Source organism: Urtica dioica, chromosome 6 (genome assembly GCF_054948205.1).
Source record: "Urtica dioica subsp. dioica isolate 48M chromosome 6, U.dioica_male_clone48M_v1_H2, whole genome shotgun sequence".
In the NCBI taxonomy this organism is placed as follows: Eukaryota; Viridiplantae; Streptophyta; class Magnoliopsida; order Rosales; family Urticaceae; genus Urtica; species Urtica dioica.
The window spans coordinates 657,075-672,748 of record NC_142761.1 but is presented as its reverse complement, the minus strand read 5'-3'; the positions used below and the strand labels follow the sequence as shown (position 1 = coordinate 672,748).

Here is a 15,674-nt window from a genome sequence, read left to right as displayed (position 1 = left end):
TAATTTAGATTGATTGTTGGATAATCGAAATTTTTATGAGTATTGTGAGTTCAATCTATAAGCACCGTACAGTGTAAATAATCGTAAAAAATTACCTACGATTAACGAGAAACGATCATTGAAATTTTATTGTTTTCTCAAAGTGAGTAGCTTTTAAATTGAAATTTTTTAACTAACTTTCGAATAATTGGAATCTTTTACAGTTATTGAGGTTTTATTATAGAGCTAACAAAATACGGTAGTTTTTTTTTTTCTAAATTGGAGTAGTTTGAAAAGTAAAATTTAAATTTACAATTGGATAATTGGAATTTCAATCTATTCACGATGTATACATACTATATATACAACTGATTTTTTTTTAACATATTACTTGAAATTTAATATTAATTTTAACACTTTGTAAAAATATAACCCTAAATTAAATATCAAAAGAGGGTTTAAGAATTGCAACTTAATTTTAGGATGAAATTGGATTTTAATTAGTTTTGTTTCAACTTAAGTGTTTGCTTGCTGTCGTTCAAACTAATATATTAATTGTTTAGAGCCAATGAGAGTAATTCGGGTATTTTTGTTAAATAAAATTAACATCATATGCGTTAGATCCAAATGTTCATTCGGCTATATATTTTTCTATATTTTTTTCCATTTGCTCTGGTTTCATGTTTGGTAATCAACTCAAAAAGAGTTTTTGACTTTTCAAGAAGTGAAAATAGGAAACAAAACTGAAAATGTGTTTGGTAAGGTGTTTTCGGAAAAAAATTTTAAAAAAATTTTGAAGTCGTTTTGTAAAAAAGTAAAGAAAACTGAAAACAAATAAAAAGTGTTTTTGGAAAAAAAAAAAAATTTATCTTCTCTCCTCCTTCTCCTCACCCGCGCGCAAGACTTGAAAAAATAAAATAAAAATCCGGCCATCTTCTTCAATCACTACCGAGCCTCACCATCGCCGCCAAATAGTTTTCATTTTTTCATTTTTTCAAAAGGTGTACCAAATAGTTTTCATTTTTTTCATTTTTTCAAAAACAAAAATGAAAACTGTACCAAACACTTTTTTCAATTTATCAAAAACAAAAATGAAAACTATACCAAACAGTTTTTTGAAAACAACTGCAAAATAATTTTTCAGTACAACTACAAAAATTAGAAAATAGAAAACAAAAACTTTTTGAGTTAAGAGATATTTAAAAGGGGGAGAGAGGAATTCAATACCATAGATACATATACAGTTAGGAATGTTTATTTATTTATTATAGTAACCAGAAAGAAGTTGACTTCTTGTTGTCAATGATTCATAAATTTGAAGGATAGAGTTGTTATAAAGATTGGAACAAGTTCGTATGTGGGCTCATAACATTGATTTTGCATCACGGGCATATGTGCCTTCTGCTGCAAGGCATATATATATATATATATATATATATATATATATATATATATCAAATTGATGAAAGATATTACAGTCAACAAAGATATGAACCATTTTTGCTTATTTTAGTATTTTTTTATATATTCTAATTTAGCAAGATTAAATTTGACATCACCCGTTCACTTTAGATACTTACTTGATGTGTATTATTTAAAATCGTAACAAATTAAGAATACTTTGTTATTGATCAAACCTAATATGAATCGTATTATCAACTATTATATAGTATAGTCTCAAATCTCAATTAAGTTGGGATACCATTTCAATGAAATTTGTACCAAAAAATTCATCATATCGAATACCTTTTGTTTTTGTTTGTAAAATGAATATGATACACGTTTTTATCTAGTTTTTATAACAAACATGCATTCTTACACAAATATCAAATTCATGAATTGTGATATGAGAGTCAATAATAACCAGTACAAGTATAGTTATGAGGTAAACATGGGCTTCCACAACTACATATGATGGAACAAGAGATAAAATTCCAAATGAAATAAATTGGCCAAACCTAAGCTAAAACGTGTGTGATGTGATTGCACAACTTGCAAGGAAAAAAAGAAAAAAGAAAAAAAAAGAGACACTCTCTATTCGTCAAGGCCGAGCAGTGAGTGAATGCTCTATCTACTCTAGAGTCCCCATTTCTGATCACGTCAACACCGAAAATAACGTGATTACCTGCAAAACCTCTTTATATTATTACTTTAAAATAAATTAAAATATAAAATTAAATCCATAATATCTATGAAAGCATATTCTTTTAGTATTTTACATTTATGAATTCGTGAGAACATATTGATTCAAAGCACAATTCACCATCACATATATATAGCAATATGTAATTTGTCATATTTCATTTTACCTTCACTAGTAATATTAGGGTTCTGTAACTTCTGTTAGAAAATTTTGGGTTACATTTTTTTTTAGTTTGTAATATATGACCAAATTTTTGCCGTTTTCTGAGGCGGCATTAAATTCTCAACATGTGCTTATGACAATAGTCGGTTGTAGGCTATTAAATATTTAACACAACGTACTTAACAGTATGGTTTACATATGTTAGTTTTACAGGTATAATATATATATATATATATATATATATATATATATATATATAACATATACGATCTATATCTATAACATATACGATCTACCTCACGGGGTTGGTGTACCTTAGTCTTTTAGCAGTTAATGTTTCCCTTTTGACATCTTACATTCATATTCATGCATGCGTATATAAAAGAAATTGGGTTACATATTTTTTTGCCACAAATCTCTCCTTCTATATTCGTGGTTTACATTGGTATTTCTTATGAATATATGTATATTATAGCCTTTTTAGGGGGTTTTCTCTTGTAGAAGTAAAGAAGAGAGAGTTAAAGCTGGTTGTTCAAATTTGATTTTTTTTTTCTCTAGTGTTTCGTTGGTTGGAGATATGTGGCTATTAAGTGTTTCTAGTGTTTATTTTAGGGTAAAAGTAGGATTTTTGGTTTATTGATATCTATTCTATTAAGACTTTTTCCTTTCGAACTCATCTTTTTTTAACCTTTTGGAAAAACCTCATTATATTCTCACCAATTAATATAGGCCTCAACTTGGGATGTCATAATTATAAATCCATCACCAATACTTCATAAATATATCTTACACTCTAAGTCAAAGTCTCATCATTTTCTTAGAAGAGACTAAGAATAGATCATCAACGACTTGCAAGCTATATAAACATATATCTCAAGTTTTGAAAGGATAACTATCTTGAAGAGTATATATTTAGCACTAGCTAGAAAGTACTAATGGAAGGTTCAAAGCACACAAATAATACTAGATTTGTGATCCTCCAAATACTAGTGATTACAATTATACCTTCCCTAATATTATGGTTTGCAAAAGGTGACAAAGATCATGTAGCTTCAAACTTTGTGTTTGGAGACTCATTGGTTGATGCTGGGAATAACAATTACATTGTCTCACTCTCCAAAGCTAATTTCGCTCCGAACGGAATCGATTTCGGAGAGCCCACCGGACGATACACCAACGGAAGAACAATTGTTGATATCATAGGCAAGTGATCTCTCTCTCTCTCTCTCTCTCTCTCTATATATATATATATATATATTATATTATATGCCTTCCAATATCTATATTATTATTATTTATTATTTTTTTTGTGGTTTTCCATTATTATAGGGCAAGAATTAGGGTTTGAAGGTTTCACACCACCTTACTTGGCTCCAACAACAAGTGGGCCATTGATTTTGAAAGGTGTCAATTATGCCTCCGGAGGAGGTGGAATTCTCAATAAAACTGGCAAAATTTTTGTAAGAATATACATATATATATTATATTTTTGTCCCTTCTTCCTTTTTATTTTTTGGTTTAATTATCATGTAAATCTTTGTGTAATTTTTTTTGGTATTTTATTTGCTTTAATTATACTAGCTATGCGTTTGTAACAATATATGTTTCGTATTTTATGTGTTTTAATTACTATATATCTATTTATAAAAATATTATATTACCTATATATATTATAGGGAGGAAGAATAAACTTGGATGCCCAGTTGGACAACTTTGCAAACACAAGAGAGTTCATAATATCAAGCCTTGGCCAAGACGAAGCTCTTAAGCTTCTCAGCAGATCACTCTTCTCAGTCACAATGGGCTCAAATGATTTCATCAATAACTACTTGACACCTGTCCTCTCTGCTGCTGAACAGAAATTGGTCACTCCTGAACAATTTGTAGCTTCCATGATCCCAAGATACAAGCTTCAACTCACTGTAATAATTACAACTATATAATTATTATTATTATTATTATTATTATTATAAATTAGCTAGATCTTAATTTTTTAACCATAATGATTTTAAAAAATTGGAAACTAACTATATCTTAAAAAAATTGAAATTTTTGAAGAAATGCATCAAATTTCCACGCAAAAAAACTTCGAATATGGTTATTTTTCAAATGTTTCAATTATATTGGTTAAAAAATAATTAGTCTATTATGAGGGTTAGAAACTCAAGTCTTTCTTTCTTAATTTATATATACATTTATGTTCCCACAGAGACTTTATAACATGGGGGCTAGGAAGATTATAGTGGTGAATGTGGGACCAATCGGGTGTATCCCGTTTCAGCGAGAGATAAATCCAAAGGCCGGAGAAAATTGCGTCGAATTACCAAACTATTTAGCAAAAATATTCAATTCTCAGTTGAAGACTATCGTCTCTCAACTCTCCTCCGATCTCAAGGGCTCCATGTTCGTCTATGCCGATGTGTACCGTGTTGTCCAAGACATCATCGATAACTATGTATCATACGGTGCGTGTTCGTGGCCTATTTTCTTCTTATGTCTGCATCCAATAAAAATAAATCACGTCGTCATTTTTCATAAATGTATTTATCGTTAATTTATTATTTTGTTATAAAATTGAAACGTGACGACGTGATAAAATAGAGACAGAGACTCTAGACTCTTAATTTTGATAAATTTAAATTAATTATGATTTTTGTGCACATGTTTATAGGGTTTGAGAATGCGGACTCGTCTTGTTGCTACCTTGCTGGGATGTTCGGGGGTTTGATTCCATGCGGACCGCCTTCGAAAGTGTGTGTGGACCGATCAAAATACGTGTTTTGGGACCCTTATCATCCGTCCGATGCAGCCAATGTCATCATAGCTAAGCGTCTCTTGGACGGCGATTCCACCGCTATTTCACCGATGAACATTCGCGAATTGTTCTTCCGATCTTGATTTGATTTTTATTTATTATTGTCCGTCTACATTAATTTTATAGAATTAAAATTCATTTACCAAAAAAAAAAAAGTGATAGTGATGAATTTGAAAAGAAAAAAAAACATCATGTTACAAGTTGTTTGGTCTATGGGAGTGAGCGTTATATTTAATGCATTGATGAGATTCAACTAATTCCGATCTAAATTGGTGGAATATTATTGCCAAGCGTACCTAGTTTATTGCTATTGGTCAATATACGTATATGCTTATCTGACTTTTGGTCCAATACATTATGCATGAAAACTTTTTTTTTAATATGCATGAAAACTAATTTAATCTCCGTTTTTATTTATTTTTTACTTTCTCAATAAGAGTATATCTCAGGCCAGCTAATTGTGTTCTATTCATTTTTATTATTTTAATAAATAAAATAATTTATAGTTCGTGGTCCCATATAGGATATCCAGAGTGCATATAGCTTCAAAAGAATATCATAGTCGAGACCTTCTTATAAGCTCAGTCTATAGTCTTGATTATTTCACAGGAATCAAAAGTTGAAATATGTAGCCTTTAGGAATCATATGAGAGTGATGATATATATAACATTAAATATATAGAAGGTACTCTTATGAAGAAAAAGGAAAATAAATCAAAATTATATCTTATTAAAATGCTATGATGAGAGCATGTATTTTGAGCTTGCCATATATTTAATTATATCCGTGTCACACAGTTCAATGAAGCTATATTTAGATCAGATAGATATTAGATATAGATAGAGTTCATGGGTTTAATTCAGTGCTCATAATGCCATTTATTTATCTGAGCTCGCTGCCAATTCTGATTTCTGATATATGATATATGCTTTCTTCAGTGTATCAAGTTCCAATTTAATTTCACATTAATTTTTTCTTTCTTTTCTTTTTATTTATTTACTAGTAGTTATGGCACATAAATGAAAGTTCTATTTTGTATCTACTGAGCTGTGACCTCGGATTATGCATGTGAATATTCATATCCAATGAAATGATAAACAAGAACAAAACATAAAGAACATACCTTTTTTTGAGCTAGTTATGCTTTATTCTGAAATTCGTACGTGTCGTAGAGATCAGCAGAGTGTGTATTGAATTGGTAAGCCAATCAAAGTATTCGTCGGCGGGTTCAGAATTTTTTGTGATTAGTTAGAAAATCATTTGTGATTTGCATATTTTAGCTTCGAGAATTGTTGATTTGTAAGATTATTTTGAGCGAGCGATTAATTTAAGTCGTAAAAATGAACTTTCTAATCTTTTACTGTATAATTTTAGCGTGTATATAACTTCCGATCTTTAGTTTCATATATACATTCCGAATTTTAGTTGAATAATGTTTTTTTAGTAAACTTTTATAAATTAAAAAAAAAAAAAAAAATCTCACCAATAACACTAATATTTACGCAAAATTATGAATGGCTTTGACGGTCACCTATGTGTGTTATTGATTTTGTTGATGGACGACTCATAGCACTATAAACCGTTATATATAATTATACGAATTTAAGCATTCATTCAATTTAACCACTATTTTTTTTTTTTTGCTAATTCAATTTAACCACTATAAGATTAACAATGATACTTATAATTTATAAATAAATATAAAACTGTAAAATGTGATACGTATTTTAAGTTATTATTTAATATCTTGTTTTGATGAAGAATTTTTAAAGAAGAGATAAAAATATAAAGTTAATATAAAGGAACTTCGAGTCAAATAAATATAAGGTAGTTAAAAAAAGGGTCCAGCGGCTATATAGCTCAATAGAACTTAAGCTTTTATAAAATAGCTATAATTTGTCAACTATAAGCAAATTAGTCCAAATAAGATTAATCTAGGCTGGATTAAATTTAGAGAAATTGCCTAATTTGCCATCAATTTCATAACATTTTCCCATTTTCCACCAAAACGCTAATTTTTCCCAAAATGCCACCTCTATGTCAACAATGTTGACATCTAATAGTGAAGGGCAAACATAGATGTCAACATTGTTGACATAGATGGTGGTATTTTAGGAAAAATTAGCATTTTGGTGGAAAGTGGAAAAATATTATGAAATTAGTGGCAAATTAGGCAATTTCTCTTAAATTTAATCCCAACGAACTATAAAGACAGAATGTAAGTTTTATGAAGGCTGGATTAAAATTAATCGAGGCATGATTAAAAATCGTAGTAGGCTATTTTGCTATACCTAATGAAACTATGGCTATTTCGCAAAAGTCATAGTTTGAATTGGCTACTTCATACCATTTTTCCTTAAAAAAAATTAAAAAAAAATAAGGAAATTGCGAATTAATATAAATTTAGTAATATAAATTAAAAAGTAGTTAATTTTGGAATATATATATATATATATATATATATATATGTATATTAAATGCCACGCATAACCCATTTGACCATTTTCTTTATTTTTTTTAATTTTACATACTCTTAGAGGGGACAACGTTTATTTAAGGGTAATTAAGCTATATAGCCTCCTGAAAATAGGCAATTTATTTTTAGCCCACATTTTGTTAATAAATGGTAAATAGCCAGGAGGATTTATTTACAACCAAAATATGACTAGACTACCATTTTGTTTTCCCGCCCAGTTTCTTTCAATATTTACACGTAATCAAGTCAAATATTTGGTTATTAATGCTCGCGAATATCAAGGAGGTAATTATAACCGTGTAGTTGCGTTCACACTTAACCACAACCGCTCCCATTTATAGTTTTTCAAAAAAAAAAATGAAAGAGAACCGAGAGAGAGAGAGAGAGAGAGAGAGAGAGCCGAGAGAGAGATCGAGGGAGTGAGAGCTCGAGGAAGAAGAGAACGCTCGACCGGACCACCACCAAACACCTCGTCATGAGCGGACCCAAAACCCGCGCGCGCTCGGACCGGGGAGTCGCCGGGAGTTGCCGAGAAGAGATTGATGATGAGTTCGGCTGGAATCAAAGAGGACCGTCGGAATTCATCAAATTGAGAAGGTATTTCCCTTGAAAATTCATCAAATTGAGAAGGTATTCATCAAAGAGAACCGTCGGAATTCAACAGATAGATTTTTTTTTCTCGTGCTCCCTGTTTGAATTTTCCGAGAAGAGAAGAATCTGCGTCCAAAGGTCCCGATCGATATTATGGACTCCGCGAAGAACAGTTTTTTTTTTTTTTCAGTATGTTCGTGTAAACAGAACTCATATTTACGGTATATTCGTGTAAATACGAAGCTTATTTACAGTATATTCATTGTAAAAACAAAGCATATTTACAGTATATTCACTGTAAATACAAAGCTTATTTACAGTATAATCGTGTATTTGCACTGAAAAAAAATTCTGGAAATATTTTGAGCACGAAAATTATGGAATTTATGAATATATGGAAGAAAAATAATAGCAATGAATGAAGAATATATTTACAGATTTTATCCATAATTAATTGCACGAAAATAGAAACTAATTACCTAAAGTCAACGCCGAAAATTTCCAAATACATAACAATTAATGGCTGAGAACTTTCAAAATCTGCTCAAAATTCAAATTTCAAAGTTGAAAACTTCCCTATTCGGTTTCAATATTTAATTCAAAATTTTAAAAAAAACTACCTAATTAAAATAGCGTAAGGGCAAAAATGTAAAACTAATTCAATTAATAAGCTGCCACGTAAGCAAGATGGCTATTTACGGGAAATTAACGAAAGGGTGGCTAAAATTAAATTGCTACACATTCTGTGGCTTAAGCAGCCACAAATTGGCTACGTAAGCCACCTAAACTATAAGAATTGTAAATTAGCCAACCTTTAGTAAATACTTTGTAAATAGCCAACTTGCATACGTGACAGCCTATTAACTACATTTTTTTACATGTTTGACTGGATTAAATAAGTCTTTTATTAATCTGTTAATAAGTTAACTTGGTTATTTACAAGAAATTAACGAAAGGTGGGCTATATCGCAATTCACTATAACCGTGTGGCTATATAACTTAATAACCCTTATTTAATATAAGTGAAATTTTCCAATAGAGCTAATTATTTTTCATCTGAAGTCATAAATGAAAAAACCGAAAATACAACGACATCAAATACTTCCAAACAACATCTCTCAATACCCTCCGAAGGTCACGTCCGGATAGGTTCTGTATGCAATTCGATGAAGGATCAAATCAAAACCCTCCGAAGATCAATCAATCGACCAAACTTTAAATCCCTAACAATGGCGGGCCAACGTGAGGAAATTGTAATGAGACTGTTTGGACCCAGAAAATAAATAAAATAATGATTTCCCACAAACCATTCCGAAGCTTATCCATCGTCCAAACCTCCTCTAGAGGAGGATCCTATGGAGATTTAATTAGATTAGATTAAAATAAGTTAGATTAATAATCAGATATAGAATAAATTGATATGCTCCAAAAGTGTATAAATAGATGTTCACATGGTGAAATAAGACCAAATATTTGAAATAAAAACAATACATAATTCTTTGAAATGTAATTCCCTGATCACTACTTTTCTTGATAGTTTCTTCGGGGACAAGAAAGGGAGCTCGATGCACTTCGCAAAGAGCTCATCTGAACGGGAAGCATGAAGGCATCAGTCGAAGAGAAAAACATACGCCGTGTTGTGGGGATTATGGAACTCATGGTGGCAAGTCTCGAGATCGAGAGCGCAAAAGATGACCAAAAGCGCGTCCAAGAGCTGCTCGTTCATCTCACAAACTGCGTAGAGCGACTCGGGATGGATAACGCCAAGCCCGAGATCGCTCACGTGTGGAGCGTCGTCAACGGCGAGCAGATCGAGGCTGTTCAAGAGTTGAAGGGGAAGATTGGGAAGAACAAGGAAGAGCTCTTTGCTTTTTTGAAGATGAGTGAGACTTTGGCGGCTTACCGTGCTGAATTGGGATTGGAATTGGAATTACCATGATTAGTTTTACTAGGGAGTTTTACAGGCGATTGGTGCATCTATTTTACCGCTGCAAAATCACTAAAAAGGTGTTTACAATTACACTTACTAAAAGTGTTTTAGATTTCACCCTGTGAACCTCTTTTTATACACTTTTGGAGTTTACAAAGTTGTTCTCCATTTTCCGTGTGGGACTTTTTTCACTCCTATTATATTAAGCTCCACACCTTCTAACATATACCTCTATACAAAGCTCGTACAAATAGCCATCAAGCTTTTTTTTTTCTATTGCAGCTTCCTCACCATACTCTTCCTAGCTCATCTTCTTATTCAAAAAGATATAATTCTTCTCCTCCGACTCCGAAGACTTTCTCCGACGTAAACTCCTAATCTTTTCCGGCTTCCAAACCTCACGAAGACGCGGATCCTGTGGAGATTAATAATTAAGATTAGATTAATTAGACGGAATAAAAAAGAAAAAAACTAAAATAAAATAAATCGGTATACATCGGAACAAATAGCGTTGACAGCTTCATCTTCGTACTCTTCCTTTGTCATCTTCATATACCCAGACATATCTTTCACTATATCACACATATATATATACTTTATCAATCAACATAAGGAAACAAACCTGCTAATAACCACAAAGAATAATAACAATTCGGCTGCTCTTTCTTTTGCATATATCGGAATACATACATACATATATATAAGGCGGCCCATATATAACAAATCCTAGGAAAAATATAATTTCTTCAATTTTTTTGTCTTCATATAATCACATAAATATAAGGGAACATGACTTATTGGCACATCAAAAGCTCAAAGTTGGGACATGAGATATCAACTTGAAGAAGACGAGATCTCCGATGATCTCACACCAGTTTAGGAATGAAATGAAGAAGAGAAAGTAAATGTTTGCCTGATTTCACATCAGTGATCTGTCAAAACACCAAATATAACAGTTTAAAAGCAATCATCTTGTTGTATCTATTTCTTTGTCATATTTTTTTTTCGAGCTTTTCACTATAGCAATCTAACAAACACAAGATTTTAACGACCATGAATTGCTGGTAGTAAATCAAAGATGGTGCAAGAATCAGACCTTTTCCAAGCAAAGCTCTTTCAATAAACTATAAATATGTAATTTCCAATATATTCACTCCCCCCCCAACTGCAAATATATTTCCGCGATGGCCTTATTCAAGAGAACAGAGCAGGATTAAAATTACAAACATCCCTCCATGCATAAAAAAAAAAAAGTAATAATCTCAATAGGTTTGACTTAGAAAGAACTTCGATGAGAGAACTATGCTCTAAAGTAGACACATCATACAATCAAATGACCGATTAACGTCTTCTAAACACTCTGCTAGAACTTGGACGACAGTGTTGCATATATAGTCTATATTTAAGGGTTTTAATCAAAGTGCTAGGAGTTTAAAATTAAGAATTTAGAGTTTTTTTTTTTTTAAGAAGAAGAAGAAAAAAAAAAAAAAAAAAAGCATGGGTCTATATGTTGATAATTGGAAAAGCCTTTGGGAGATATAGAGCAAGATACTGATGGATTGATTAAGGAATTAGGGGTTGAAATCTTGCAAATTTGTGGATTTTAATTATGCATAATTGTGTTTACAAATTTAGGGTTTAATTATTACCTACCACCTAAACTGGTTTCCTCTTTATTATAGACGTAGCCCCTAAGAAACAACTCAAATCTCTGTAAAAAAAAAAAAACGTATAAAGTTGGATTAATGGAGAGATATAAAATAAATTGATATATACCAGCATACAAAGCTCGTGCAAATAGTCATTTAGCCTTTTTTTTCTTTTGCAATTTCCTCATCAAACTCTTTCTTGCTCATCTTCTTATCCCCAAAGATATACTTTCCACAATAAATCCGGGGGATTGATTTTCCACACGGTATCATTAATATTTTCCACAGCTTCCACTTTTCGATTCTTATCAATGCATTTCGCAAATAAATAATATAATGGTTTCCCATTCCGATTTCACAAATCAATCGCAGCATTCAGATTACAGAAAATTAATCTTCATCTTAAACCACAAAAATACTAAACTAATAACCACGATGACACTAATAATTCGATTAGTATGAGGCAGATTCTCGAAGACGACCCAACTTTCTGCGGTTTATTGTATTCCGAAGCTTATCCATCGTCCAAACCTCCTCTAGACGCGGATCCTGTGGAGATTAAATTAGATTAGATTAAAAAAAAGTTAGATTAGTAATCAGATATAGAATAAATAGATATATATATATACCTCCATACAAATCTCGTACAAATAGCCATTAAGCTTTTTTTCTATTGCAACTTCCTCATCATACTCTTCCTTGCTCATCTTCTTATTCAAAAACATATAATTCTTCTCCTCATCCGACTCCGAAGGCTTTCTCGGCCGTAAACTCCTAATCTTTTCCGGCGTCCAAACCTCACGAAGACTCGGATCCTGTGGAGATTTTAATTTCAGATGAGATTAATTATTAGAATGAATAAAAAAGAAAAAAAAAACTAAACTAAAATAAATTGGTATATATATACATCGGAACAAATAGCGTTGACAGCTGTTAGCAATATTATAGTAATATTGACGTAGATAAAAGATAAATTGCATGCATGAAAAAGTACACGTAAAATAGATTACAAAAAAAACCCGGTTACACCTTTATACTAAGAACCGGAAAACAAAAAATAGGTCGAAAAGTCGAGGCCCGTTGGACGGTCTCCTTGAAGCTTTTTATCGCTCTCCCACAGGTGCTGGAAATCGTGAGCGAAAGCCTCCCAGGATACAACGACTTCAGAGGCAAGGTGAGCACCAACCACTTGACTCTCTCGGCGAACTAGAACCTGCGAGAATACTATCACCAAGACAAAGAAAAATTTCTGGGAACAAAAGAGAATCGGGAACAGTGGGGAATATCTGGAATTTTCGAGTGTAAAACTGAATGAGAGCTTAGCACCTCTTATATAGGCCAAGACAGCGAATTTGAACCAGCCATCAAAACGCCCAGCCTTAAAAGAGTTTAATGCTTCTAATGAGGACATTAACGCTCGGTTACAAGCCAACGTTCGCTCCTAATGAGGCCATTAACGTCGTGCCTTCATGGCGCATTGATGCACGGTTTCATGTTTAATTCCCAACCATAACGCGCATCATGAGGAATTAAATCAATAAGAAGTGAAATTTGGAGTAAAAAGAAAGCCCGAGACCGAGACAATTCCCGAAACCCGAACCCGAACCCGGCCCGGCCCGGCGGCGGCGCGCGAGGGGTTAAGAGATAACCCACCCACACTCTCCTCTCTTGCACTTGACTCTCTCGGCGAACTAGAACCTGCGAGAATACTATCACCAAGACAAAGAAAAATTTCTGGGAACAAAAGAGAATCGGGAACAGTGGGGAATATCTGGAATTTTCGAGTGTAAAACTGAATGAGAGCTTAGCACCTCTTATATAGGCCAAGACAGCGAATTTGAACCAGCCATCAAAACGCCCAGCCTTAAAAGAGTTTAATGCTTCTAATGAGGCCATTAACGCTCGGTTACAAGCCAACGTTCGCTCCTAATGAGGCCATTAACGTCGTGCCTTCATGGCGCATTGATGCACGGTTTCATGTTTAATTCCCAACCATAACGCGCATCATGAGGAATTAAATCAATAAGAAGTGAAATTTGGAGTAAAAAGAAAGCCCGAGACCGAGACAATTCCCGAAACCCGAACCCGAACCCGGCCCGGCCCGGCGGCGGCGCGCGAGGGGTTAAGAGATAACCCACCCACACTCTCCTCTCTTGCACTTGACTCTCTCGGCGAACTAGAACCTGCGAGAATACTATCACCAAGACAAAGAAAAATTTCTGGGAACAAAAAAGAATCGGGAACAGTGGGGAATATCTGGAATTTTCGAGTGTAAAACTGAATGAGAGCTTAGCACCTCTTATATAGGCCAAGACAGCGAATTTGAACCAGCCATCAAAACGCCCAGCCTTAAAAGAGTTTAATGCTTCTAATGAGGCCATTAACGCTCGGTTACAAGCCAACGTTCGCTCCTAATGAGGCCATTAACGTCGTGCCTTCATGGCGCATTGATGCACGGTTTCATGTTTAATTCCCAACCATAACGCGCATCATGAGGAATTAAATCAATAAGAAGTGAAATTTGGAGTAAAAAGAAAGCCCGAGACCGAGACAATTCCCGAAACCCGAACCCGAACCCGGCCCGGCCCGGCGGCGGCGCGCGAGGGGTTAAGAGATAACCCACCCACACTCTCCTCTCTTGCACTTGACTCTCTCGGCGAACTAGAACCTGCGAGAATACTATCACCAAGACAAAGAAAAATTTCTGGGAACAAAAGAGAATCGGGAACAGTGGGGAATATCTGGAATTTTCGAGTGTAAAACTGAATGAGAGCTTAGCACCTCTTATATAGGCCAAGACAGCGAATTTGAACCAGCCATCAAAACGCCCAGCCTTAAAAGAGTTTAATGCTTCTAATGAGGCCATTAACGCTCGGTTACAAGCCAACGTTCGCTCCTAATGAGGCCATTAACGTCGTGCCTTCATGGCGCATTGATGCACGGTTTCATGTTTAATTCCCAACCATAACGCGCATCATGAGGAATTAAATCAATAAGAAGTGAAATTTGGAGTAAAAAGAAAGCCCGAGACCGAGACAATTCCCGAAACCCGAACCCGAACCCGGCCCGGCCCGGCCCGGCGGCGGCGCGCGAGGGGTTAAGAGATAACCCATCCACACTCTCCTCTCTTGCACTTGCTTGACCACTAAAGAGAGAGGATAGTATATAAACACTACCACAACACACATCCCCAACCAATGTGGGACTCTTGGTTTTCACTTCCACAACACAACAACAATTGTGTTTCTTTAGCCTACTTTGAGCATCAATTTCTCATTCATCTTAGGTCCGATTTTGGCAAACAAATATTCAATTTTATAGCCCTCGTTACGAGGAATCCGTATCACTTGGAATTATTCAATTCCGATGAGTGGAACCCACTCAACTTGTTGCCACAAATCAGCCATCCACAAGATAATAAATAAAATTTATTAACACATTCCAACAACAGCTTCATCTATGAGTTTGTCGTACGCAAGTTTCTCTTCATACTCTTCCTTTGTCATCTTCAAATTCCCAGACATATAATAAACCTTCTCTTCCTTCCTCTCAACCTCCATATATCTTTCACTATATGATCAACAATCACACATTTATAGTTTATCAATCAACTAACCTAATTACGATCATGATAATAATAATAATAATAAAAAGGATATTACCTGTGATTCTCTGGTTTTCTTTCTTTTGCATATATCGGAGGCGCTGTGGTTCATCTGCATGTATAGAGTATACATACATATATATATATATATATATATATATATACATATATATATATATATATATATATATATATATATATATATATATATATATATATATATATACTAGAGGGAGGAAACGTGCTTCGCACGTGTTGGTCACCACATAATTGATGTTGCTAATTCTAAAATTGATTAGATTATTTTCCAAACATAAATACGC

At 33.5% G+C, this 15,674-nt stretch overlaps 2 protein-coding genes across 2 annotated transcripts; one reads left to right on the top strand and one right to left on the bottom strand.

The window, feature by feature from the left end:
* Positions 1–2,840: 2,840 nt before the first annotated feature.
* LOC149392667 (GDSL esterase/lipase At4g16230-like) lies at positions 2,841–5,369 on the top strand. The gene is made up of 5 exons (XM_089617333.1): positions 2,841–3,487; positions 3,614–3,744; positions 3,961–4,206; positions 4,494–4,749; positions 4,956–5,369. Exons 1-5 carry the CDS (start codon positions 3,220–3,222, stop codon positions 5,180–5,182), a joined length of 1,128 nt encoding a protein of 375 aa, XP_089473459.1. The 5' UTR covers positions 2,841–3,219; the 3' UTR covers positions 5,183–5,369.
* A 6,831-nt stretch (positions 5,370–12,200) lies between these two features.
* Positions 12,201–15,674, bottom strand: LOC149392666 (uncharacterized). The gene is made up of 5 exons (XM_089617017.1): positions 15,410–15,674; positions 15,201–15,317; positions 12,655–12,679; positions 12,377–12,562; positions 12,201–12,296 (listed from the first exon to the last, which is right to left on the bottom strand). The coding sequence occupies exons 2-5, from the start codon at positions 15,305–15,307 to the stop codon at positions 12,201–12,203; spliced, it is 414 nt and encodes a 137-aa protein (XP_089473143.1). The 5' UTR covers positions 15,308–15,317; positions 15,410–15,674.